This window comes from Erithacus rubecula, assembly GCF_903797595.1.
Source record: "Erithacus rubecula genome assembly, contig: scaffold_114_arrow_ctg1, whole genome shotgun sequence".
NCBI classification, from domain to species: Eukaryota; Metazoa; Chordata; class Aves; order Passeriformes; family Muscicapidae; genus Erithacus; species Erithacus rubecula.
Window position 1 is genome coordinate 428,023 of NW_027636257.1, and position 25,339 is coordinate 453,361.

Consider the following 25,339-nt stretch of genomic DNA (forward strand, 5'->3'; position numbering starts at 1 on the left):
TCAAATGAAAAAATTCAGCTCATAGTGTAAAAAAATCACCAGAGCAACAAGGCCAGCCAGACCTCTCTCTTCTGGCTACATTTGTCTGGGAGCAATCCTTGGATAGATAGAATTTAGGAGGCCAAATTCCAGTTTCATCCATAGCCCCTGGATGAGAAGTCCAGTTCTTTTCCATAGGAAGGAAAGCACAGGGTTTCAGTGCTTCATGGACTGATGAGACGCTGCCCTTGTGATGTCAAGGACAGCTGGATATGTCAGGTCACCCCTGGGAGGCCAAACAAATCAGACCTGTTCCATCTTCCCTTACCTTAAGAGGCCCCAGAGTGCCACAGTGTTCTCCTTGCTTCTGCACTGTCACAATGGCCCCTTGATTCCATGAGGCCTCACAGTGTCACAATGGTCTCCATGATTCCATGGGGCCTGACAATGCCACAATGTTTTCCATGGATCCACGGTGCCCCGCAGGATCACAATGGCCTTTTGGCTGCAAGAGGCCCTGTAATGTACCAATGGCCTCTTGGTTCCACACAGCCCTGCTGCTTCACACTGGCCCCTTGAGACCATGCAGCCCAGCAGTGCCACAGTGATTTCCTTGGTTCCACAAGGTCTCACAGTATCACAATTGTCCCTTGGATCCATGGTGCCCTGCAGTTTTATAATGGCCCATTGGTGCCACAGGGTCTCCAAGGTGTCGCCGTGGTCTCCATAGGAAGGAAACAAGTGAGCCCCAGTGTTACAGGGGCAGATGAGGGACAGTCACCAGAGGCCAAGGACAGCCAGACCCTTGTCCTGGCAGCTTTCACTTGGGAGAAATCCTTGGATGTAGAGAGTTTTGGTGGTGGAATCCCAGTTTCAGCCATGGAGGCCTGGTCAAAATGGATGGTTTTTTTTTTTTTCATAGGAAAGAAAAGCAAAGCCCAGGTATTTTGGAAAAGATGAGAAATGTCTGCCCATGGGCCAAGCCAGTTGGACCTGTCTCTCCTGACACCTTTCATCTGGGGGCAATCCTTGGATGTGGGTGTTTTTGGAGGTGGAATCTCAGTTTTGTTTTTATGTGCCTGGAATGAAAGGAGAGTTCATTAGGAAAGAAAGCACAGAGTGCCAGTGTTTCAAAAGACACATGAGAGGCAGCCCTCAGGAAGCCAAGGCAGCCAGACTTGTCAGTCAGCTGGCAGCTTTAGTCTGAGAGCTGAAATTGGATATAGGGAATTCTGGAGGGGCATTCCCAGGTTTGGCCATGGATGCCTAGAGGAGAATGATGATTCTTTTCCATACGAAGGAAAGACCAGAGTCCCAGTGATTCAGTTGCAGATGAGAAGAGACCCTCCACATGCCAATGTCTGCCTCACCTGTCAGGTGGCCCCCAGGAGGTGCAGCCAGCCAAACCTGTTCCACCTGTTCCACGTTCCCTTAGTTCCACGGGACCCCACAGTGTCACAATGTTCTCCTTGTGCCCATGAGTTCCTGTAGTGGCACAATATTCTCCTTGTCTTAATATTCTCCTTGTCATAATATTCTCCTTGCATCTGTCATCATGCAGTGTCATCATGGCCCCTGGGCTCCATGCAGCCCTGCTGTGTCACAATGGCTCCTTGTTTCTATGGGCCCACAGCTTCATCACTGACCCTTGGTTCCATAGGGGTCCTGAGTTTCACAATGATCACCCTGATTCCATGAGGCACCAGAGTGTCACAATTGTCTCTTTAGTTCCATGAGGTTCCATGGTGTCTTCATGGCTTCCTTGGATCTGCATTGTCCCAACTCATCCATGGTTCCATGAGTTTCTGTACTGTCAACAATGGTTCCTTTGTTCCAAAAAGGCCTTGATGTGTCAAAATGGCTCCTTGGTTCTATGACATTCCATAGTGTCATGTACGGAAAATCACACTATGAAAAGTCAGTGTCCATAAAGAATACAGAGGAGTTGTTCAACTTTATTTGAATAAAAGGAAAGAGTACACCAGGGCACATGTCCACGGGGTTCCCTCTCCGGATGCTCCATAGGCTGAAGCCTCCTTTTATCCTAAACTCCTGGTCACAGGCTGCCCTCTTCCTTACCCCATTATCCAGGTACAAGGAAGATACAGCAGTCCCAAACCACCTGCCACATCTTCCCCTCTTGAAACTGTCATTTTATGCCAAAGTTCATAACCTCAGGCTCCTGCAGACCCACTTGTCTGTTTAAGGAGCCAGGCTGACTGGGCGCTTTAATAAACCTGTTGCTTCAAGTTAATAGAGACATTAAGACCTATTTCAAAGATGTAAACTTCCGTACCTTCAGTCACTGAATTCTCTTTAAAGACATCTTGCCTATCAGTCACACTGGCCCCATGGTTCCAGGAGGTTCTGCAGAGTCACCATGGGGTCATTGGACCTGCATTGTCACAACTGACCCATAGTTCCATGAGGTTCCGCAGTGTCACCATGGTCACTGTCAGAGGCTGGATGAGATCAATGTCCCAGACACCTCGGAATGAGCTGTCAGTCACTCACACAGTGGGCTAGTGCTGAGCCAGGCTCTGATTGCCTGGGCAATCCAAGTCCCACCTGGGGGAAGGCCCACAAATGCCCAGGGGCTGAAAACACGGAGCAGGCACTGAGCCCATGGTCTGTACCCTGCCTTCTGCTGGGGGCTGTGTCTGACCCACACAGGAACCCGAGGAGTTGGTAGCCATGTGTGTGTCTCTCTATAGAGCTTCTGTCTTTCTGTCTCTCTCTCTTCCCTCTTCTTCTAATGCTCTTTATAAGGAACAGTTTTGGGTATGTCAACAACTGAAGTGTTTAATGCTTTCTATGGTTACATGGATTAAGCTAATGAAGTTCCTGCAATGACAAGTGTTTTATGTTGAATTGGATGTTGTATTAAATACTTTTCAAGCATTCCTTAATTTTTCTATACTTTGCCAGTAAAATTTTGTGTCATTTTGACCTCTTGAGAATATCTGGCTGGGGTTTCTCCTGTGCACCAAGCTTGAATAAAGAAACTTTTGGTGACCCCCAGCATTTCAGTGTTCTGGGGTGTTACAGCCCCTCAGGCTCACAATGGCCTCTTGTTTCCATGAGGCCCCACAGTGTCACTCTGGCCGTTGGTTCCATGAGCATCTGGAGTGTCACACAGGGTGATGCCATTTGTCCTTGCTGCCCCTCCCATCCCAGTGCCCCAGGAACAGCCCCGAGCCACCCGTGAGGGACAGGCCCTGCTGGGCCAGGCCTGGGCTCAGCCCTTGGCTTTTCTGCTGCCTCCAACCAGCCCAGGACTTGCTCAGCATTGCAGTTCCTGCTCACAGCCTTGGGCTCCTGCAATCCTGTCCTCAAGGATCTGCTCTCACCAGTCCCTGAGGAGCCTTTGGCAGTCCCTGCCCTCAGTGGGGCCACTGATGCTCCAAGGGACTTGGAGTTTTGTTTCTGACTCCTTGAGCAGCTTCTTCAACCTCCTCTCAGTACCCGAGGGTCCTGGACTCAGCCCCAAATCCACCATGGGGATCATTAAAATACAGAAAGTTTTCAGGAGCTCTTTTCCTGTCTTTATTTGTCATCAAGTCTCCAGGGCTTGTGCAGTTGTTTGGCGTCAGTTTGGAGTTCTGTTAAGGAGGAAGATTTGAAAGTGTGTCTCATGACTTCTTTATTTTCCTCAAGGGAATGTTTTTCTGTTTTTCATTTATGAGATAAACTGATAGAAGCTTTCCACAGGTGATCTTCGTGCTGAATGTCTGCTTAAGAGCTCTGGGCACAGAGAAGTATGAGCCCCTTGCAGACTGACCCAGTTCAGGCAACTTGCTCCTCACCCCCAAACTCAACAATTCTTGATATCTCCCACCTGGGTCTAGCAACCAAAAATATAAAAAAACCCTCATAAATTTATGTTAAAAAAAAAAAGTTAATAAATAATAAAAGTATGGTTTTATGAGATATAATATTACTATTCTATACAATTAAACCTCATTTTTATAATTATATTAATAAACTTCATATTATTAGCAACCAAATAAATTATTGGTCATTGTTTCTAAGTAAGACAAATCCCGTAATTAATTTATTTCTTCCTCTTTAGGATAATTCATAATATTTGTAATCTTTTTATCATCTTTATTATCAGCTTTTTTTTCAGACAGGGTCAAGTTGGGAACTTCAGGGTCCAGGGAGACCTTTCTGGGGCACATTTGGGGCAGTATTGGGTCTGGAGAAAAAATTTAGAAGGAAGTCTGGGCTTCAGAGGGGCACTTGGGGGTCCAGGGAGGCACTTGGAGGTCACGGAGGAGAATCTGGGACCCTTCGGGGACAAGGCAGGAAATGGAGGAGCTCTGTCAGGGCTCTCAAGGGCGTGGGGGATGATGGGAGTTGTAGGCGCTGGTATAGTAGGGTGTAAAGGGGCTGCAGAGCATCATGGGAGTTCCAGGTGCAACTGCAATGTCTCTTTGTGAGGCATGGAGCATGATGGGGGATGGAGTCTCAGCTGGAATGGTGTGTTAATTAAACCATGGAGCATGATGGGAGCTGTAATCCCGGAACTGCCTCTTGCCGAGAGTTTGGGGTTCGGGAGGGCCCTATGGGGACACTTTTGCCTCTGAACAGCGACTTGAGGTCCTCAGAGGGGAACGTGTACGATTCAGGAGAGCTTGGGGGGATCTTGGGGAGCTCTAACCGGGCTCTTCAGGGCATGGGGCACAGCAGGAATTTTAGATGACTGACTGGATTATGAGGTGCTCTGAGGTCATGGGGGATGGCAGGAGATGAATTCCCAGAAGTGGCTGTAACGGGCATCTGTGGGGTTGGGAGCGTTCCTGGGATTCGGGGATGGTTTGGGGAGGTTCCCAAATGGGCGCTGAGGGGACACTTGGGGATCCTGGAGGACATCCGGGGGGGAAAATACCGGTGTTTTCTGGAGCTCGGGGAGTGATGGGTATTGTAGTCCCGGCTTCAATGGGGCTCTATGAGGCCACGGGGCATGATGGGTATTGTAGTCCCAGCTCCAATGGGGCTCTATGGGGCCACGGGGCATGATGGGATTTTGAGGCACAAAGGAAAGATGGCGCTGGCTCCAGGCACAACCCCTGAGGCCCCGATCCCCGGCCTGAACCTCCTTGGTGGCACCTTGGGCTGGCACACACCTGAGCAGTGTGTGTGTTTTCCATAGGGAAAATTAGGAGCTTTAGATTGCATCAAAAGTATAAAAGTGGGAAAAATCCTGTTTGCTTGAATGGAGGCAGCTCTCCAAGCAAAGCAGGACACAGGTGAGTGAGGGAAGACAGGATGGGGTTGGGGAATGTGGAGCAAAGTTGTCCACACTGGGTCAGACCTCAAGGCACAGCTTCTCTGAGCAGGCCAGATCTCCTGAGAAGAGACCTTGGATCAATATCAATCACAGAATGCTTCAATCACCTCTGCTTTACAGAGAACAGCAATAAAATACACCCTTTAAAAGACGAATGAATATTTTTAAGATGCACTTAGAAATATTTTTCCATAACTATTATAAGAAACATTCCTAATGAACAGCACCAGACCAGAGGGACATCAAGGCAGAGCTATGGTTTGTTAGAAAACCTCTCAAGAACTCCAAGTCAAAATCAATCAAATAAAAGTTTCCTAAAGTTTTAATGGGTCCCAGGGAGGAACCTTAGTGAGAAAGTGTCCCCAAACCTCAATCAGAGCAGAGAACTGGAGGCAGAGATGACAGGTGGGGACAAAGAGAAGCCAAGTCTTGGTGCCCTGGGGCACAGCAGGGTCTGTTCCACCAAGGGCTGTGAGGAGACACCTTGTCCTGAGCCACTGGGGCCTCCTGGCACAGCCCCAGCAAGGCTGGCCACTGTCACCCCTTTTCCTGCCCTCAGCATCCCCCCACATCCCAGTGGCCTCAGGGAACTTCTGGGACCAGTCCCTGGGGAGCCTTGGTCAGCAATGGCCCTCAGGGCTCCTTCATGTTCCCAGGGACTGCAGGTTTTTCCAAGGACTTTGGTTTTTGCTTTTGCATTGGAGTCTCTGAGAGCTTTGTGCTATCATGGTCTCCAATTATCTGCTTTAATTAGCCCCTTGAGAGCTTTTGTCAGTAACAACACTCAATGGGGCTCATTACTGCTTCAAGGCACTCAGGGTTAATTTAAGTTCTACTTTATGACACTGAGTCTGTCAGAGATTTGAGCAGTGATGGTCTCCAATTATCTGCTTAATTAGTCCCTTGAGAGCCTTTGTCAGTAATGATACTCAGTGGGGCTCAGTAATGTTTCAAGGTACTCAGATTTTTTTAGGTACTTGGAGTTTCCCATTTGACACCAACTCTTTATGTAGTTTATGCAATCATGGACACAATTATCTGCTTTAGAGAGTCCCTTAAGAGCTTTGTATTGACACTCACTGGGGCTCATTAATACTTTGAGATACTCAAGGTTTTAAAGGTACTTAGGATATTCCTTTCCTCTCTGACTCTCTGAGAGGTTTTTGGGCAATCCTGGACTCCAATTCTCTCCTCCAAGGAGTTCATGAGGAGCCTGTGATGGGAATGGACATCAGTGGGTCCCATTAATGGTATGACACACTTTGAGTTTTTCTTCTGACTTTGACTCCTGGAAAGGTTTGTGCAATCTTCTCTCAGGCTCTGAGGTTCAAGGACTCAGCACCAAATGCACCATGGAGCTCATTGGGATCAAGCAAGTCCTGACAATCCATGGCTCTGCCTTGATTTGCCTCTGGTCTGGTGCAGTTCATTAGGAAGGTTTCCTAATAGAGTTAAGTAGAAATATTTCAAAGAGCTTCTAAGAAATGCACATTCCTATTTTAATGGATGTCTTTTATTTCTGCTCACTTTAGAGCAGAGGTGATTGCAGCATTCTGTGATTGATGTTAATCGAGGGTCTCTCCTCAGGAGGTCTGGTCAGATCAGAGAAGCTGTGCCTTGAACTCTGACGCAGTTTGGACAACCTTCCTGCACATTCCCCAACCTCTTCCTGTTTGTCCGCACTCACCTGGGACCTGCTTTGTTTGGAGAACATGCTGCACACAGACAAAATAAGTTTTCCCCCCTTTTTTTTTCCTCTCTTTTTAAGCATTTTAAAACTCTTGAATTTCTCATTCAAAAAAGACACTTTCAATTAGGGTGGCGCCAAAGCTGGAGGAGGTTCCCTTCCCCAAGGCAACAACCATGAAAGGAATTTTTAGACCTTTGGGACTCTTGATTTCCACAGGCCTTTTTTGTCGCCACGGACTCTTGGTTCTGTGAGGCTCTGTATTGTCAAAATGGATATTTGCTTCCACAGGTGGTCTGCAGAGTGTCACATGCTCTTTTGGTTCCATGAGGTTCTGAGCTGTCCAGGGAGATTGTGTCGATGGGCACCTTACAATATCACATGATATTTTTGCTTCATGATGCCTTGATCTTCCATTGACTTCTGGGCTGTCACAATGGAGATTTTTGTCCATGGGGCCCCAGAGTGTCACAATGCTCTTTTTGCTTCCATGAGACCTTGATCTGTCACACTGACTTTTGGTTCCTTGAGATTCTGTACTCTCAACAATGGTCTTAGTGTCACAAGAAACCCTTGGTTCCATGAGATTCTTGAGTGTCAAAATGGAATCCTTGGTTCCAATTGGCCCTGCATGTCACCATGGTCTCCTTGGTTCCATTCAGTGGCCATTCAGTGTCACAATGGCCCATAGGTTTCATAAGGCCCCACAATGTCACAGTGGACCTTTGGTTCCATGAGTTCCCCCCAATGTCACAAGAGTCTTCTTGGATTCACAGTGTCAAAATGGTTCCTTGGCTTCACACAGCCCCGCTGTGTCACAATGAGATCTTGGTTCCATTAAACCCTACAGGGTCACAGGGATTTCCTTGGTTCCGTGAAGTTCTGTAGTGTCACAATGGACGTTTGGTTCCATGTTACCCACAGGGTCACAGTGGTTTCCTTTTTCCTGTGGCACCCAGCAGAATACCCCACTGGCAGGGCCAAATGCCTGGGAAGAAAGAGGAGAAGCAGGCATTTGGAGTCATGGTTTTTGTCTTCCCAGGTCACAGTGCCATGGGGTGGGGCCTTGCTGTCCTGGAGATGGCTGAACACCGGCCTGCCCACAGAAGGGGGGAGAGACAGCAACCTCTGTGCATGGAACTGCAACAGCAGAGAGGTCAGGCTTGAGAGGAATGTTGCATTTATCTTTGCAAACAAGCTGTGGATATCTGTTGGTAGATAGAGTTAGCACTAACAGGTAAAAGAAACCAAGGGGCGCATTCCACTGATTGATGAATGGGAAAAGAGATTTGCTTTTACAAAAAAGCCTGTAGATTTGCTGGTAATTGAAATTGGATATCAGAAGATGAAAGAAGCAATGGCGGGGGGTGGGGGGGGATGGAAACTATGAATTCTGAAAGAATTAAAAATTAAAAGGGAGGGTTGCACATCAGAGAGGAATCTCAGGCATCAGGTGTTCCAGGAAGTCTGGGCTTCTCAAGTACTTCAGCCACTGGGGAAAGAGAGAGGGAAATACAGCCAGGAAAATAGGATAAAAAGGAGGCTGCGTCCTCCAAAAAACTGAGAGATCCCAGGGCAATGTGCCATGGCCTCTCCCTTTATTCGAATAAAGCAAAAAGGACTCCTCTGTCTCCTTTTTCGACATAAACCTCTGGTGTTTGTGGATTCATTTTCCTTACAGACTGAAGGTTGAGCTTAAAAGACTGTCACGAGCACAGGAAACATCCATCTGAGAGGGAAGATATGTGCTACTGTCTTTACAAATCATTTGATGGGTGAAGGGATTGGTGTTAAGACCTTTGAAATGGGTCATAATGTTTCTACTGACTTTGGGCAGCAGGTTTGTTACCAGGCCCAGACAGCTTGGCTCCTGAAACAGACAAGGGTCTGCACAAACCTGAACTTCTTAATTTAGGGGGAAATTCCAGGTTCAAGTGGGAATATGGGGTACACGGGTTGGGAAGACCGTACCTTCCTAGTACCTTTGGCAGTGGGTAAAGGAAAAGGTGTGGCCAGGAGTTTAGGATAAAGGGAGGCTGCACCCTCTGAAAGCTTGAGAGAGAAAGCACGGTGGGTGTGTACCCAGGTGAACTCTCATCCTTTATTCAAATAAAGTTGAAAGTGTGCTCTGTCTCCTTTTTGGATATAAACCTGTGATGCTGATGGATTTTCCTGACAATGACAATATGAAATCTCATGGAACCAAGTGTCCACAGTTTCATGGTGCAGCCTCATGGAGCGCTGGAAACCATAACGTCACAATGGGAACACATGGAACAATGGCTCCATAGCAACACTGCAGGGCCTCATGGAATGCAAGAGATCCTTGTAAATGGATGGAATGGAAATTCATGGAACCAAGTGCTCACTGTTTTACAGCAAGGCCTCATGGAATGATGGAGATCATTGTGTTGCAATGGAAACACATGGCACAAAGGCTCCACTGTGACCCAGAAGGGCCTCGTGGAATGCAAGATATCATTGTGATGCACTGGAAACCCATGTAACCAAGGCTCTGTTGGGACAAACCTGGGCCTGATGGAACCAAGGAGATCACTGTGATGAAATGGAATCTCAAGAAACCTTGGGTCAATTGTCAACACATCAGGCTCTCATAAAACTAGGGAGAACATTGTGACACAATGGATTCTTATGGAACCAAGGCCCCATTGTGTCAGCGCAGCCTGATGGAAACCCAGTGCCACTGGGACATGCCCAGCCTTGGAGGAAGCAAGTGTCCACTGTGACACAGCACAGCCCCATGAATCACAGGAGAGCACAGTGACACCATGTAATCTTGGGGAATAAAATGTTAATTGTAAACAGAGCAGGGACTCATGGAAGCCAGGAGACTATTGTGATGCTGCACTTTGTCACAATGGGGCCCTGCTGTGTGAGTATCCATTTCCCCACAATCTGATGGGTCCCATGAGGCCCCACTGTGTCTCAATGTCCCCTTGCTTCCACAAGCCATGGCACGGTCCCAATTGCCCCTGGGTTCCATGAGGCCATGCTATTTTCAGAATTGACTCTTTCTTCCATGAGATTCCATTGCATCACAATGGTCCCCATGTTTCCATGAGGCTGTGCTGTGTCACAAAAGACTCTGGATTCCACAAGAGCTGGCCATGTCCCAATGGCAAATGGGTTCCAGGAGGTCGTGCCATGTCACAATTGACTGTTGCTTTCATGAGATTCCATTGTGACACAGAGCTCTCCCACACCCCATGAGGCCTTGATCTGCCACAATGGTGTCTTGTTTCTACTATACCTGTCAAAATTTTCCTTGCCCTTGTGGTCCATCTGGCCCCTCTCTGTCAGAATTGACTTTTGATTTCATTGCATTACAATACTCCCTATGTTTCCATGCCCTGCCCTGTGTCTCAATGGACACTGGATTCCACAAGAGCTGGCAGTGTCCCAGTGGCTCGTCTCCTATTCGGCTCCACTTTGTCAAAATAAAGCCTTGGTTTCTAGAGATTTCACTGTGTCACAATGTTCTTCTTAGTTTCCTGAGAACTTGATGTGGTGACAATTGACCCTTGGTTCCTTGAGATTTGATTCCATCACAGTGGTCTCCTTGGTCTTATAAAGCCCAGGTTAGTCACAACACTTTCAGGATATTCCATTCCAACATAATGGTCTCCAACACTCTATGAGGCTGCACCGTGAAAGAGTGGACACTTGGCTCCATGGGATTCCATTGGGTAACAATGTTCTCATGTGTTCCATTAGGCCTGGCTCTGTCACAATGGACACTTGCTTGCACCAGCCCTGGAAATGTCCCATTGGCACCTGGGTTCCATCAGACCCTTCTGTCTTGAAAATTTACCTGTTCTTCCAGTACATTCCATTCCTCACAATGGTCTCCTTGGTCCCATGAGGTCTCTCTGTGTCACAATGCAGCCTTGGGTTCTCGACATTCCATTGCCTCACAATGGTCTCCTGTGTTCATTAGGCCTAGTGTGTCACAATGGACACTTGGTTCCATGAGCAGTGGCAATGTCCCAGTGGCACTTGTGTTCCATGACACCCTGCTGTGTTACACCTGACAGTTTGTTCCATGAGATTCCATGGAGTCACAATGGTGACTTGGTTCAATGGGGCCCCGCTGTGTCTCAATGCCCCTTTGCTTCCATGAGCCATGGTATGGTCCTACTTGCACCTGGGTTCCATGAGGCCATGCCATGTTCACAATTGACACTTGCTTCCATGAGATTTCATTGCATTACAATTGTCCCCATGTTTTCATGAGGCTGTACTGTGTCACATGGACACTGTGTTCCACATGCCCTGGTGATCTACCAAAATAAGAGTATTGGTCAAATACTGATACTCAACTGGGATGGAGAAAACACTCTTCAACAATTTAAAGTTAGAAAGTGTATGCTTATTCAGGGCTGGGCAGTAGCGTGAGGTAATCCTCTAATATGCACTGCAAAATCACAGGTGATCAGAGAGTCTATTTATTGACAAAGGACTTAAACAAATGCATATTCATAATAACAGCCCTTTCCATCCCCACTTCCTATGGTAATTATCTTGAATAGCTATTAAGCATGAATGATTGACTTCTAAATTAAGTCTGGGGTCATTTTTTGTGGGGAGGGGTCTTAAAAAGAGGAAGTAAGGCAAGTCTTCCTTGCTCCGAACTCTCAACCTTTTCTATCAATGACAGTACAAATGATTTCTGGGGATAGTCCACTTCTTTAAAGAATGGGTTTCTGGTTGCATTGTCTATGTTTCTTTGGGTCTGCTTACTAGTTTCATGTTTTCCCATTGTAAGCACAGCTGAGAGAACATAAGATGACAGACAATCATTTATTTAAGATTCAGGTAATTACCTCAAGTTAGGTTTTCTTTCTAACTTCTAACTTTTATTTCTTTTCAGCAAGGTCTATCTATCCATTGACTTTTTGATTAATTCTAGTAAACAGCTAACTTTTAACTAAAATCCTAATATTTCTAAGATTAGTGTTTCATTCCCCAATTCTTCTTTGAAATGAGTAATTTATTTAACTCAATATGGGGATTTCTCTTCATCAATCTAAGACACATGGCAGCCATCTCTTAAGACCAAGTCATACACCTTTGACAGCAATGCTAAGTCTGCCACCTGTAGTATCTTCCTGTTGGGGGTTGAATGTTTTTCTATTACTGTGTCAATTTAAAGAGTTTTTCTCATTATCAGGCTAATGGAGCTTGCCGGGTTACACCCAGAATCTTTGAAGACTCTAGACAAAAGGGGTAGGTGGGAGTGGCTTCCAGAGGGGTTACTCATGTTATCGGAGAGCGGAGCCAAGAGGAGGAACCCCCCCCACCCCCTCCCCATCTCCAGCCACGAGGCCAAACACAGGAGAGCCAGAGGGTCTGCGATCACCTGTCCTGCATCTTTCCTGCTAAAGCCTCCTACCTCTGAGGACTCAGCTGACCACCTGTCACGATGTGACTAGAGGGTTTGCCAATTTTAAATATTTAATATGCTTTAGAGATAGGATTTAGGAGTAAAGACAATGTAGTCCTAAAACTCAAAAAAAGGTACAAGAAGAAATTTATTAATAACAACAAAAAAAAATATTTTTCAGAATAAGTTTCTTAGATTATTCCCTCCTCCCTTCATTCCACATTTCTTAAATAACTGCATACAGAGAAGACTTCAGTCAATTATCCAGTCAAGTAATCATTTCAGTTCACTTAAGAGAGAAAAGTTCCTTTTTCTGCTTTAGACTTAGGGTGTGTCTTCACCTTCAGATTCTTCATCTGCCGGTGACATACAGAACAATGAATTTTCCTCTCATTCTCACAGTCCTTCCAGAGCCGTGTATATGGGTTACGATGCACACATGGGGGTGCTACTTTTAAAGGCAGGCTGCTGAAAAACAAAATCCTCTCCATCTCTTTCTCTATCAAATGTCTCAGTTCATATTCCAGTCTCTAAACAGAGAGCTCAATTTCCCAAGGCAAAAAAAAAGTCTTCATCTCAAGCACACATCCTCCTCAAGTATATTTCACAGTTTAAAGGAATTTTAGTGAAGTCACAATCCCCTCATAGCCCCACAAAAAATGTTTTCAACTACTTATCAGTTGCATCTTTTCAATCTCTTCCCATCAGGAACTTTATCTTCACTCCGCTGACCTCTGTAGTCTCCACGCTATATTTCTTCTCATTTAAAGGAGCTCAGGAGATCGAGAATCTTATTTTGGCATTAAGAAGTTAAAATTGTATCTAGATCGTGAAAAAGCCATGCGGTAAGCTGTTGGCCTCTTCTAGCATGAGGAGAGCCGAGCTGAGCTGAGCTGGGGCCCCTGCAGAGCCGGTGTCGAGCTGGGCCCTCAGCAGAGCCGGTGTTGAGCCGGACCCTCAGTAGAGCTGGTGCCAGGCCAAGATGCCAGGCTGGGCCCCAGACCAAGCCCGGAGCTGGGCCGGCGCCCTGGCAGGGGACCCCCACTTCTCCGGAGGCCGGAAGCTGAAAAAGCCCCCCAGCACTTGATCCACTGTGATTTGTGAAAGCAAAATAACTTTTCATTGCTTTCCTGTGCTGTCCATCACCAAATCAGCTCTCTGATTGGTGCCAGCAGCTCACAGGAGAAGCCCCTGAGACGGGACAGCCCCTTCCATTCCCGATCCATGTGGAGCTTCTCCTGAGGGGAAACCACCCCTCCTGCCAAGCACATGAAACCGACACACCACCAGAACCCAAACAGTGAGTGCCCTCTCCAGCCCGCTCCCACCTGAGACCAGCGTGGCTGCTTCTGCCTCCTCCCACCTCCACTCCCACCCACTTTTCTGCTGCTGCTGGGCTTTGCTCCATCTGCAGGACTGGGACTGAGTGCAGAGAGAGCGTGCCTGCAGGTAAAGAAAGGACTGGAACCAAGTTATCTGCTCTGTTTTGTTGGTAATTTTAACAACTGCTGTTGTTTCTGCTTGTATGGTTATATGCATTAGTAAAAGAGCTGTTATTCCTAATCCCTTATCTCTGCCTCAGAGTCCTTGATTCAAACAATTATAATACTTGGGGGGAGTGAAATTAAAGTCTTGATTTCAAAGGAAAACTTCTGCCTTTATCGGCAGACACCTGTCCTTGAAACCAGGACACTTCCAATTCCCAAGAAGTACAGCAATAGACAGAAGCAAACTTGCGCTAACTAAAGTAAGCAGCACAGTGATTGGGTGAATTAAGGCATTAAGCAAACCAGTTGCAGTTGGTGACCATCCAAGACCATCCCACCAATGATGAGACAGATGTTCTTCAAGTAATTTAAAAATCCCTTTTATGGTGTCCATGTTTAGGTGTATCATGATCAAAGTCCTTTTCCCTGCATCTAGAACCTCTTTTAAAATTTTTCTTCATTCCTGGTGTTTCAGTAGCTGAGTGACTAGGTTAAATTCATACCTACAGGTGCAGGCAACATTTTCTCACAGTAACCAGGTTTGCCTTTATGTACTGATGTGATATTACAGGAGCCTGATAGGAAAAGTGGCATCTTTTGATTTTAGCACAATTGCAAACACATAAATTGAATTGAGTTTCATTCACGATTTGATCATCTATAATTATGGTGGGACATTCTGTTCTGAGACAGACACAACCTTGTCCTATATACACAAGTGAAGTTGTCTGGTTGGTTAGATGCATTTCAAAGTGGCAAATGCTTTGGTCTGTGTCTAGGCAAGTATCTTTGTCATTTTCCAAAGTTCCCTCACGTATATATACTAATTGTTTCTTCACAGAACAGGGCTCTAGGTTAATGGTTTGCCATTTTCCCTTAATTTCTCGTGCCCACATTCTATGTTCAGAAGGATACAGTACCTTCATGATTTAATCCTAGAGTGACTATTGGGTGTATTAAGCTCACAGATGCACTATGTATAGTTAAAATAAAAGCTGTTACTTTATTTGTCTCAGGGTCATAGGTAAAATTGACCAAAACCCACAAATACTGAAGCTCTATTTCCATTTCAGAGCATTATCCCAAACAATTTTGTGAATTTCAGAAGGGAATATCCCTTCCTCACCTTCCCTGATAACTACGGCAGCCGCTGACTGCATCTACATTTGTGCTTGAGTACATCCAAGAGCCAGAGAAATGTTTGCACTAGCTGTGCCTAGGGCTTTAATTATTACCTCATGGTCTCTCTCTTCTATATTTTCCCATTTTGGTAATATTTTGATTAGATTCCAATGATTGTTACCTAGTGCTAACAAAGAAGATTGCAAAGATTGCTGTAATTTAACTTAATCGCTTCCCATCACAGCCAATTTGTTCATTAACACAATTTGTTCATTGTATTTAAAACTCCCAATCCTGTTCATAATATCCCAGTCAGGTTTTTCTTTTTCTTTAAATTAGAGGGCATATGGCTTTGAAACCAGTTAGTCCATTCCGTAGAAGGAGCTTTGAGAAATGGGGCACATTATGGCCAAATGGCTGAAGCATTTACTTGCATTGCCATTTCTACTTGCTTAAGAGACCATTCTTGGCTTAGTTAGCAGTCTCTGAATTTCTGTTTTCTTGACAGCATATAGTCCAATTTTAAGAATTATGGGAATTATAAGTTGCTTCACTTCCTCTGAAATAATTGGAGTTTGCATTGTTACAGCCCTCTCTGACACTGGTGGGGTTGATTTGGCTTTTATTTTGTGAAACTTGATGCAATATTTAGTAACGTTAAAATCAAGATTAAACCCTTTTGTTACACACCCTTCAATTTTAAATCTAAATTCAGGACATGTGGTCAAGTATTTGTCACAGCAAATCTAGGGCCAACTTGGACAAGTTCCATGGGTGGATGGTGAGACTCATGGAACATATCTTGTACGAATGCATACTCACATCCCCAGACATTCCTCCCTTCCCAAGTACATGCATTCGTGACCTTTAATATTCTTCTCAAAACCCTATGAGAGTAGGGATTGTAAGCTTTCTCTTGGCATTGGTAAATCTTGGTTACATTGTACTGTTGTGGCGTTACTTTGACTCTTATTATAGTCATGGCAATGACCACAAGGGTCACAACCATTTGCATTATGTTCATGATAACTATAAGTCCATTACTCGCTGTTCCTGGTGAATTTCAACTTTAGGTCTCTGTTGCCTGGTGCAATTTTCCAAATTTCTTCAGGAGCCTTCTTCACTTGGGAGTGATGGATCCAAGCCTTCTGTTCTTTGATCTTGACTGCTGTGAAGGTGGTGAGAAGTACCTGGAATGTTCCTTCCCACTGTGGCTCCAAAGTCATCTCTGCAAAAGACTTAACATATACATAATCCCCAGGTTGTACATCATGTACTGGATCATCTAATTCTCTGCTTTGGTCCCCAGCCACATACATTACAATTTCTCTAAGTTGTTTATTTAGGCCCAATATGTATTTGTGTAGATTTTCTTCCTCTGCTCGAATGGGTGTTATTCCTTCTTGCACTGCATATGGTCTCCCATACAATATTTCAAAAGGGCTTAATTTCCCTTTTGTTCCTGTTTTTGTTCTAATCCCTACTAATGCCAGTGGAAGAGCCTGGGGCCAAGGCAAGTTTGCCTCTTGTCCCAGCCTAACAATTTGTTGTTTGATCATATGGTTCATTTTCTCTACTTGGCCACTGGATTGAGGGTGATATGGAGTATGCAATTCCCAATATATTCCCAAGTGGTGACTAAGTTGCTGTACAATTTTCGAGATAAAATGTTGCCCTCTATCAGAAGATATAGTGGCTGGGACTCCAAAACGTCATATTATTTCTTGTAACAATGCCTTGGTCACCTCTCATGCCTTAGCTGTCTGGGTAGGGAAGGCTTCTGGCCATCCTGAAAAGGTATCTGTTAACACTAATAAGTTACGATACCCCCCTTTCCTGGGCAATTCTGTAAAATCAATTTGCCATTGCTGCCCAGGTCCATAGCCCTTCTCAATTTGTCCAACTTCAGGCTTTGGAATGTTTTTAGGATTAGTTCAGAGGCAAACACCAGAGTGATGAGTTACTTGTGTAACTGTGCCTTGTAATTTTCTAGCCAGAATTCTATCCTTTAAATAATTGTGCAGGGCATTCATTCCCCAATGTGTTTTCTCGTGTCCTTTTAGCCCTAGTGACCACAACCAGTAAGAAGGTACTACAACTTTTCCTTCTTTGGTTACAGCCCACCCTTTCTGGTTATAAGTTCTTTCTTCTTCCTTAATAAGTTTTTTATTGTTTTTTTTATATATACTGGTTTACCTTTAATAGAGATATTTCCATCTGGAATTAATGCTGCCTCAACTATTTCATTGGATACCTCACCTCTGGCTGTGTTTTTTGCCTCTCTGTCTGCAAGCATATTTCCTTCTTCTAATACTGAGCTCACTTTTTGGGTGTGCCCTGTTGTGATAATAGCTACCTTTTCAGGTAACTGAACTGCATCTAACTCTTTTAGTATTTCTTGTGTGTGTTTAATATTTTTTCCTTGTGAGTTCAGCAGTCCTCTTTCTTTCCAAGTATCTCTGTGTACTTGTGCCACTCCAAATGCATACCTTGAGTCTGTATAAATGTTGATTTCTTTTCCTTTTGCCATCTCTAAGGCCCGGGTTAAGGCAATTATTTCAGCTTTTTGTGCAGAGGTATTTGTTGGCAATGGTCCAGATTCTATTACTTCTCTGCTTATGGTAACTGCAGACCCAGCATGTCTTTTTTTCCCTGATGATACAGCTGCTCCCATCAGTGAACCAGCTCTCAGCATCCTCGAGAAGGGTGTCCTTCACATCCGGGTGACTGCAGTAGGTGGCTTCAATGGTCTCCAGGCAGTCGTGGATCACTGGTTCTCCCTTGCTCCCGCTGGGGAAAGAAGCTGGGTTCACAATGTTAGTTGCCACAATTTCAACATCATCTTGTTTTACTAGTATGGCCTGGTACTTTAGAAATCTTTGTGGGGAAAGCCAATGTTCCCCTTTCACCTCCAGGACTGCAGACAGTGTGTGGGATACTAGCACGGTCATCTTCTGGCCTAGGGTGAATTTGTGTGCCTCTTGGATGTTCACTGCTACTGCTGTCACAGCTCTGAGGCACCCTGGCCACCCCTTGACTGCCGTGTCCAGCTGTTTGGAGAGGGAGGCGACTGCCCTCCAGTACATCCCCAGGTCTTGTGCTAGTACTCCCAGAGCAATCCCTTGTTTTTCGTGAGAAAACAGAAAGAATGGTTTACTCACATCGGGAAGTCCCAGGACTGGAACTGACATAAGAGCCTTCTTCACTTGGTTGAAGGCTCATGTTGCTTCTGTGGTCCACTGAAGATCCCTGTTCCCTTCTGTGATTAACGCATACAGGGGTTTAACAAACCCATAGTTATAAATCCACAGTCTGCACTACCCCATCATGACCAGAAAGGTTCTCAGTTCTTTCACTGTCTGGGGTTTTGGGGTTTGGCATGTTGCTTCCTTACGGTCCCCAAGGTCCTTTGTCCAGCACTTACTTCATAGCCCAGGTAAATCACTGTTTGTTTTACCATCTGGGCTTTCTTTTGGAATACTCGGTACCCCTGCAGGCCCAAGAAGTTTAGGAGGCTCACCGTCCAATCCACACATGCCTCCTGGGTCCGGGTGGCTGTTAAGAGGTCATCCATGTACTGAAGCAGCTCTCCTTCTCCTGGTGGGGGTTCTCAAAATTCCAAATTCTTTGCCAGCTATTCTCTAAATATAGGAGGGGAGTTCTTGAACCCCTGGGGCAGCACACACCATGTGAGCTGAGTTTTACATACAGTTTTGGGATTTTCCCATTCAAATGCAAAAATTTTCTGGCTGGCTTCATGGAGAGGGAGGCAAAAGAAAGCATCCTTCAAATCTAGAACAGGAAACCAGGTTAGTTAAAGTGTTAAAAGAGTTAACAAGGTGTAGGGGTTAGCAACCACTGGATATAAATCTTCAGTTATCTTATTAACAGCTCCTAAATCTTGTACTAGCCTGTATGATCTATCAGGCTTTTTCAAGGGCAAAATAGGAGTATTAAAATCAGATTGACAATCTTTTAATAGTCCTATTTTAAAAAGCTTTCATTAATTGGGCTAATTTCTTCTCTGTCTTCCCTTTTCAAGGAATACTCTTTGACCCTTACAGATTGTTCTCCTTTTTTAAGCTGGATTTGTACTGGTAGAGCATTCTTTGCTTTCTCTGGTATATTAGAGGCTCACACTCCAGGGAACACTTGATCTTTAATTTCTTTAAAATTTCTTCTTCATTTTCAACTTCGATTTTTTTTTTGTTATTAGTATTAAGCTTAACAGTTCCACATACTGTTGATCTTTTACCTCCAAACTAATTTCCCCAACCTTAAATATTATTTTTGCTTTCAGCTGCTCTATCAGATCTCTGCCCAAAACTGCAGATGGAGTTTTAGGCGTATACAAAAATCGATGAATTCCCTATTGTTTTCCCAATTTATATTTGAATGGTTTGCAAAAATATGCTTTTTCAGGTTGGCCATTTGCCTCCTTTACTATAATATGATCATTTGTTACAGGTATCAGGGCATTGTTTAACAATGAAAATGTTTCCCCTGTGTCTACTAAAAATTTAACCTTTTGTTCGTTGTTCCCTAGTTTGGTTATAACCAGAGGGTCCTCTAGGGTAGACCCCTCTGATCCCTTTCAGTCTTCCTTTACGTGAGCCACCACCCCCTCCCCTTTTCAGTCACCTTTTCTCTATTTTTCACCCCTTCTTAGTTCTGGATACTTGTTTTACCAGTTTCCAAATTTCTTGCAAAATGCACATTTGTATTTTTCCAGTCGGGGTGGTCCTTGGTTTTGGGAACCATGCTCACATTTCCCTTTTACATTTTCCTGTATTATTGCTACTAGTTTCTTTGTCCCTGGTTTACACCCCTCTTCCTGATTGCTGAAAACTCTCCATGCCTCATCTAACAAAGTCTCAAATTCCGACTTGCTGGGCCCCGCATCTTCTGGAGCTTTCTCCTGATGTCACCTGTCGATTGCTCTAAAAACAAGTTTACCAATTGTTGTGTTCCCTCATCAGATTCAGAATCCAGGGTGGTGTGCCGACGCATTGCCTCTCACAATTGGTCTAGAAATTCAGAAGGAATTTGAGAGGAATCATGTTTAACAGTATAAAGGGCTGACCAGTTTATAGTTCTAGGAATTGCTCTCTCCAGTTCTTTTATTTTCAATTCCTGATATTTTGTTAGCCGTGCTCTTCCCTCTGACCTATTAGCATTCCAACCTTTTTGTAAGCCAATACCAGAAGGTATAAGGAATGCTTTAACCCTTCCCCTCTGTCCCTATCCTATTGGCAAAAAGCCAAATTCCCCTCCCTGACCTTTTCCTAGAAAAGACTGTTATCTGAGATCCTCCTCCTGTTATTGCCCTGGGACCACCAGGAAATAAACTATGAACTTTGAGAAAGGCAAGGAGCCTCTTTTGAACCTTTGTTTATCCTGTGCAGTGCCTAGCTCCTTCTTAGAGACTAACGCAGTAAATAACTAGGAAGGAGTTACAGTATATGCACAACCCGGATCCTGAAGGGGAAATACATCCTTAACATCATCCTATGTTATTCTACAATCATCCTAAGCCAGATCTTTAGCCATCTTTAAAACCATCTGCCTCTCTGATTCTATTAAGGAATCAAGTAGCATCTGAATGTCAGTCCAATCAGGCCTATGTTGTTTAACCATAAATTTCATCCTTTTAGCAACACTTAGTGGGTCAACCCGACAATTTTTAGCAATCTTTTCCCAGGAATTTAAATCCCAGGCAGTAAAGGGGACTCTGACTAACACTGTCTCCCCCTCAGAGGTGGCTGTTTCACTTAAAGTGGCTTCTATGGCCTCTCTCATTTTTCTTTGGGTCCTTGTTGCTATAGGATCCTGTGGGGAGAGTTCTTCTTCCTCACTATCACTGGAGAGTAAGGGTGGATACAGTCGGGTTGGCTCCTGTGGCTCAGGAACTGGTGGGGAAGACTCCCATATTAATTACTGCTCTCTCAAGTGAGGATGAAGCAGGTGATGAAGCAGGGGTAAAACCTGAAGTTGATGGCAATTCCAAATTTGCTTCCCCTACCACCCTTCCCCTTCCCTTGTCTTTTAGGGGGTGGTTTAAGCAATTCCTCTGTCTCCTCTTTCTGAGTCTCCATACAATATGCCTTGTCAGGATGTGTACACCTTTGATTTATCAAGCATGTGCTGCACCATCTCCTGGGCTTTTCCTTATTAGCTTTATTGTCTTTCTCAAGAGCTAACATTAAATGGTCAGAGGATGGTCTAATTCCACAAGCCCTTTTCCACTCAGGGTGATTCCTAACAGTGAAAAACATGTCAGCGTAAGTAACTTCATGCCATTTCTGCTCACACCTAAGGAAAAGCATCAGCTGTACCAAAGTGTTATAGTCCAATGTCCCTGATGGGGGCCACTTCGCCCCCTCCTCAAGTTTATAAAGTGGCCACCACTGTGTGTACAACTTAATAAGCTCTCTTTTAGTTTCTGTATCCCTACAATCCACCAGCTCTTTCCAATATGCCAAAACACACCCCAAAGGAACCGCTTTGCTTTCACTTGCCCCCATACTGAAGATTCTTTTTCTCTCAATGCCTTTTAACCTTATCCTAGATCCAGAGCTTCACCTGGCAGTAATTTGGTACAAAGATCTGCCACTTACACACTTGTCCGACCCACAATTCTCTACAAACTACACAATGAAACACAACTCAGGGGTTACAGTCACAGCCCTCTCTTGGACAGGGAAGTTCTTTTGTCCTGGGATCTGCCTCCCTGAACCTTCCATTCATTGGCATGCAATTTTATCAGCAAAGGAAAATGGAAGGGATAAAAGCAACCAACAAAATAGAGTTAACAGTGAAAACCAATGAACCAAATCACTTAAAACAACTCTAAGGGACACACATATCACAGCCAAACACTCTTAAACACTTTGCTCACAAAACTTACACAAAATAACAAATTTCTTGTCTCCCTCTTTAATGACTAATCATAGGTACCAAACCTCTCTCGTTATACCTAGGGTTAAATATTCACAAAGCTGGGCCAAGAATCTATCAAACTTTGGCCAAGACACAGTTTCTCTGTGGTGGGGGAAGAAAGCAACTCTGGGCTCATGTGGTTGCCTCACTCCTCTGCACTTAGAAACTAACCATGCTTAGTCAAAGTATCACCCTTCACACTAACAGTCCTAAAGCCTCACAAACAACTAACTATATTTTCTCACAAATCCACAATTCTTCTTCTTACACACAGTCAAAACACACATACACAGCCTAGTTCACACAATTCAAGCATGATGCCTGTGCTCCAAATTCCTCTTCCCTCCTGGGCATAAATATCCCTTCTACTACTCCGGTGTAAACCTCAAAATTTTTCACAACTTACAAATGCAAAACTTTTGCCAACACACTCCCAAAAGCACACAAACCAAAACACACTCAGCCAACCACTGACCCACTATTCACGCATACAAAACTCACAAAAACAAGCTGCACGCTTGTCCTGGTTTAAAAGGACAGGTGTCTGCCAGTAAGGGCAGAAGCTTCCCTTTGAAACAGAGACTTTGGTTCCACTCCCCTCAAGTATTATAATTGTTTGAATCAAGGACTCTGAGGCAGAGATAAGGGGATGGGAATAACAGCTCTTTTACTAATATATCTAACTGTACAAGCAGAAAACAACAGCAGTTGTTAAAATTGCTCCCAGAACAGAATAGATAACTTGGTGTCAGTCCCTTTAGATGCAAGCACGCTGTTTCTGTGCTTATTCCCAGTCCTGATCTGCCGCAGAAAGCAGGTGGGGGGCACAGGAGGGGGCGGGGGCTGGCAGCGGCCACGCCGGTCTCGGGCGGGAACGAGCTGGAGCGGTGGCTCCTCGCTCACCGTGTGTGTCCGGGTGATCAGCTGTGTCCGCAGAGGCAGGAGGCTGGAATGGGGCGGATGCAGGGCAGGTGATCACAGAGGGTCTGGCTCTCCTGTGCTCCGGCCGCGTGGGCTGAAGATCCGGGCGTCCGCCTCCGAGCTCCCCAGAAAACATGAGTCCCCTCCCGGAAACCTCAGAGGCCCCTCGGGTAGCCACAGCAATTGATACCTTTTGTCTGGACTCATCAGAGACCCTGGGTGTAACCCGGCCAGCTCCATTGCCATGATAATGGGAAAAATTCTTTCAATTGACGCAGTAATAGAAAAACACTCAACCCCCAACACATGGGAAGAGCACTGGCAACACCAAGTGCTGCTGCTGCTAGGCACAACTGCTGTGCCAGCACTGATGTGCCCCAGCTCTGCACACAGACATTGCTGCTGCAGCTCCAGAGAAGGGAAGAAAAGGGATAAGAGATCAACTCGGATAAACTTTTCTGGGAGACAGATCCTTTATTTTCTTTAAGGTCACCAAGAGCACCACCCCTCATTGATACAGTCTTTCCCCACAGGAAAGGTGGAGAAAATCCTCATAAGAAATGGTACAGATAATGGCATTTCTTTGCAGACTATAATAAAAAACAAAACTGAACAAAAACAACCTCACAACCAAACCACCAGAATTATCAAAGATAGCTTTTATTACAAGTGGTTTTCAGAAACTTGGGAGCAGTTTAATGTTTCTGAAAGCATCCAGTCATCAGTGTCCATACTGCAGCCTTGAGCTCTTGGTTCCTCAGGCTGTAGATGAGGGGGTTCAGGGCTGGAGGCACCACTGAGTACAGAACAGACAGTGCCAGATCCAGGGATGGGGAGGAGACAGAGGGGGGCTTCAGGTTGGCAAATGTGCCAGTGCTGAGGAACAGGGAGACGACAGCCAGGTGAGGGAGGCAGGTAGAAAAGGCTTTGTGTCGTCCCTGCTCAGAGGGGATCCTCAGCACAGCCCTGAAGATCTGAACATAGGAGAAAACCATGAACACAAAACAACCAAATGCTAAAAGGCCACTAACAGCAAGAAATTGATGTTCCCTGAGGTAGGAGTGTGAGCAGGAGAGCTTGAGGATCTGTGGGATATCACAGAAGAACTGGTCAAGAGCATTGCCATGGCAGAGGGGCAGGGAAAATGTATTGACTGTGTGCAACAGAGCATTGAGAAAGCCACTGACCCAGGCAGCTGCTGCCATGTGGGCACAAGCTCTGCTGCCCAGGAGGGTCCCGTAGTGCAGAGGTTTGCAGATGGACACGTAGCGGTCGTAGCACATGACGGTCAGGAGAGAATACTCTGTTCCAAGAAAGAAAAAAATCAGAAAGACCTGTGCAGTACATCCAGCATAGGAGATGTTCCTGGCGTCCCAGAGGGAATTGTGCATGGCTTTGGGGACAGTGGTGCAGATGCAGCCCAGGTCAGTGAGGGCCAGGTTGAGCAGGAAGAAGAACATGGGGGTGTGCAGGTGGTGGCCGCAGGCTACGGCGCTGATGATGAGGCCGTTGCCCAGGAGGGCAGCCAGGGAGATGCCCAGGAACAGGAAAAAGTGCAGGAGCTGCAGCTGCCTTGTGTCTGCCAATGGCAGCTGGAAGAAGTGGCTAATGGAGCTGCTGTTGGAAACTTGCTGTGTCTTGGCATGGGCATCTGTAAGAAAAGCAATCATGGAATAGTACAGTTTGGAGAGACTTTAAATATCCCAGCCCAGCTTTGTGGCACTTTCCTCCCCCCGCCTGCCCAGGGCTCTGCTGCCCTGAGCTGTCCCTGCCAGCAGCTGCTTCCCTGTGTCGGGGCTGGGTCCTGCCAGTGCTGCCAGATCCCAGCCCAGCCCTGGGGGCTCAGCTCTGCTCTGCAGACCCCTCCAAGCACAGGGCACTGCCCAGGGCCAGCTCTGCCTCTGCTGGCTCTGTTGGCAACATCACAGCAACCCAGAGCAGGCTGGAAAAGAGACACTGATGCTGCCTATAAGGGACCTTGTGCTGATTTCTTCCTAGGCCTGCTTTATTCATGCTTAAGAGAAATTGTTATTTTTCTCAACCTAAACAGAAAGATGAATATCAATGTGCACTTTCCTATCCAGACAACACAAAGAAATAAAGTATAAAATCAGGATTTTCCCTTTTATGCAGCCTCTGCCTCACTCTGCTCCTTATGTAATCTAGTTGGAAATATTCTGGAGGTAAATGTCATGCTGGGAGCAGCCCTGAACAATGCAGCATCCTCACCAAGCAAGGAGAACACTTCCAAGCCTTACCAGCTGTATCCTTCGACTCAGACCTTGTTCCCCAGTGCTGTGAGCAGCTGCCAGGGCTGGCTGAGAGCTGTCCTTGGCAAGCTGCAGAGTCCCTGCCCCCAGCACAGTGCCCTGGTCTGCAGGACCCTGCTCTGCAGGACAGCCCTGGGTGCCCCTGGCTGCTCTACACAAAAGATAATCAGAGAAGGTACTCACAGAGTCTGTAGGCATTGGGATGTTGCAGCTTTAGGAGATCTCTGCAGGAGCTGC

At 45.6% G+C, this 25,339-nt stretch overlaps 2 protein-coding genes across 2 annotated transcripts in view; one reads left to right on the top strand and one right to left on the bottom strand.

The window, feature by feature from the left end:
* LOC306815318 (olfactory receptor 14J1-like) overlaps window positions 1–25,339 on the top strand; it is a gene marked incomplete at both ends in the record, with an annotated part of 48,648 nt that overhangs the window by 14,595 nt on the left and 8,714 nt on the right. The window lies entirely within an intron of this gene.
* LOC306815309 (olfactory receptor 14A16-like) lies at window positions 23,528–24,502 on the bottom strand (the record flags this gene model as incomplete). The annotated part of the gene is made up of 1 exon (XM_079331896.1): window positions 23,528–24,502. One exon carries the CDS (start codon window positions 24,500–24,502, stop codon window positions 23,528–23,530), a length of 975 nt encoding a protein of 324 aa, XP_079188022.1.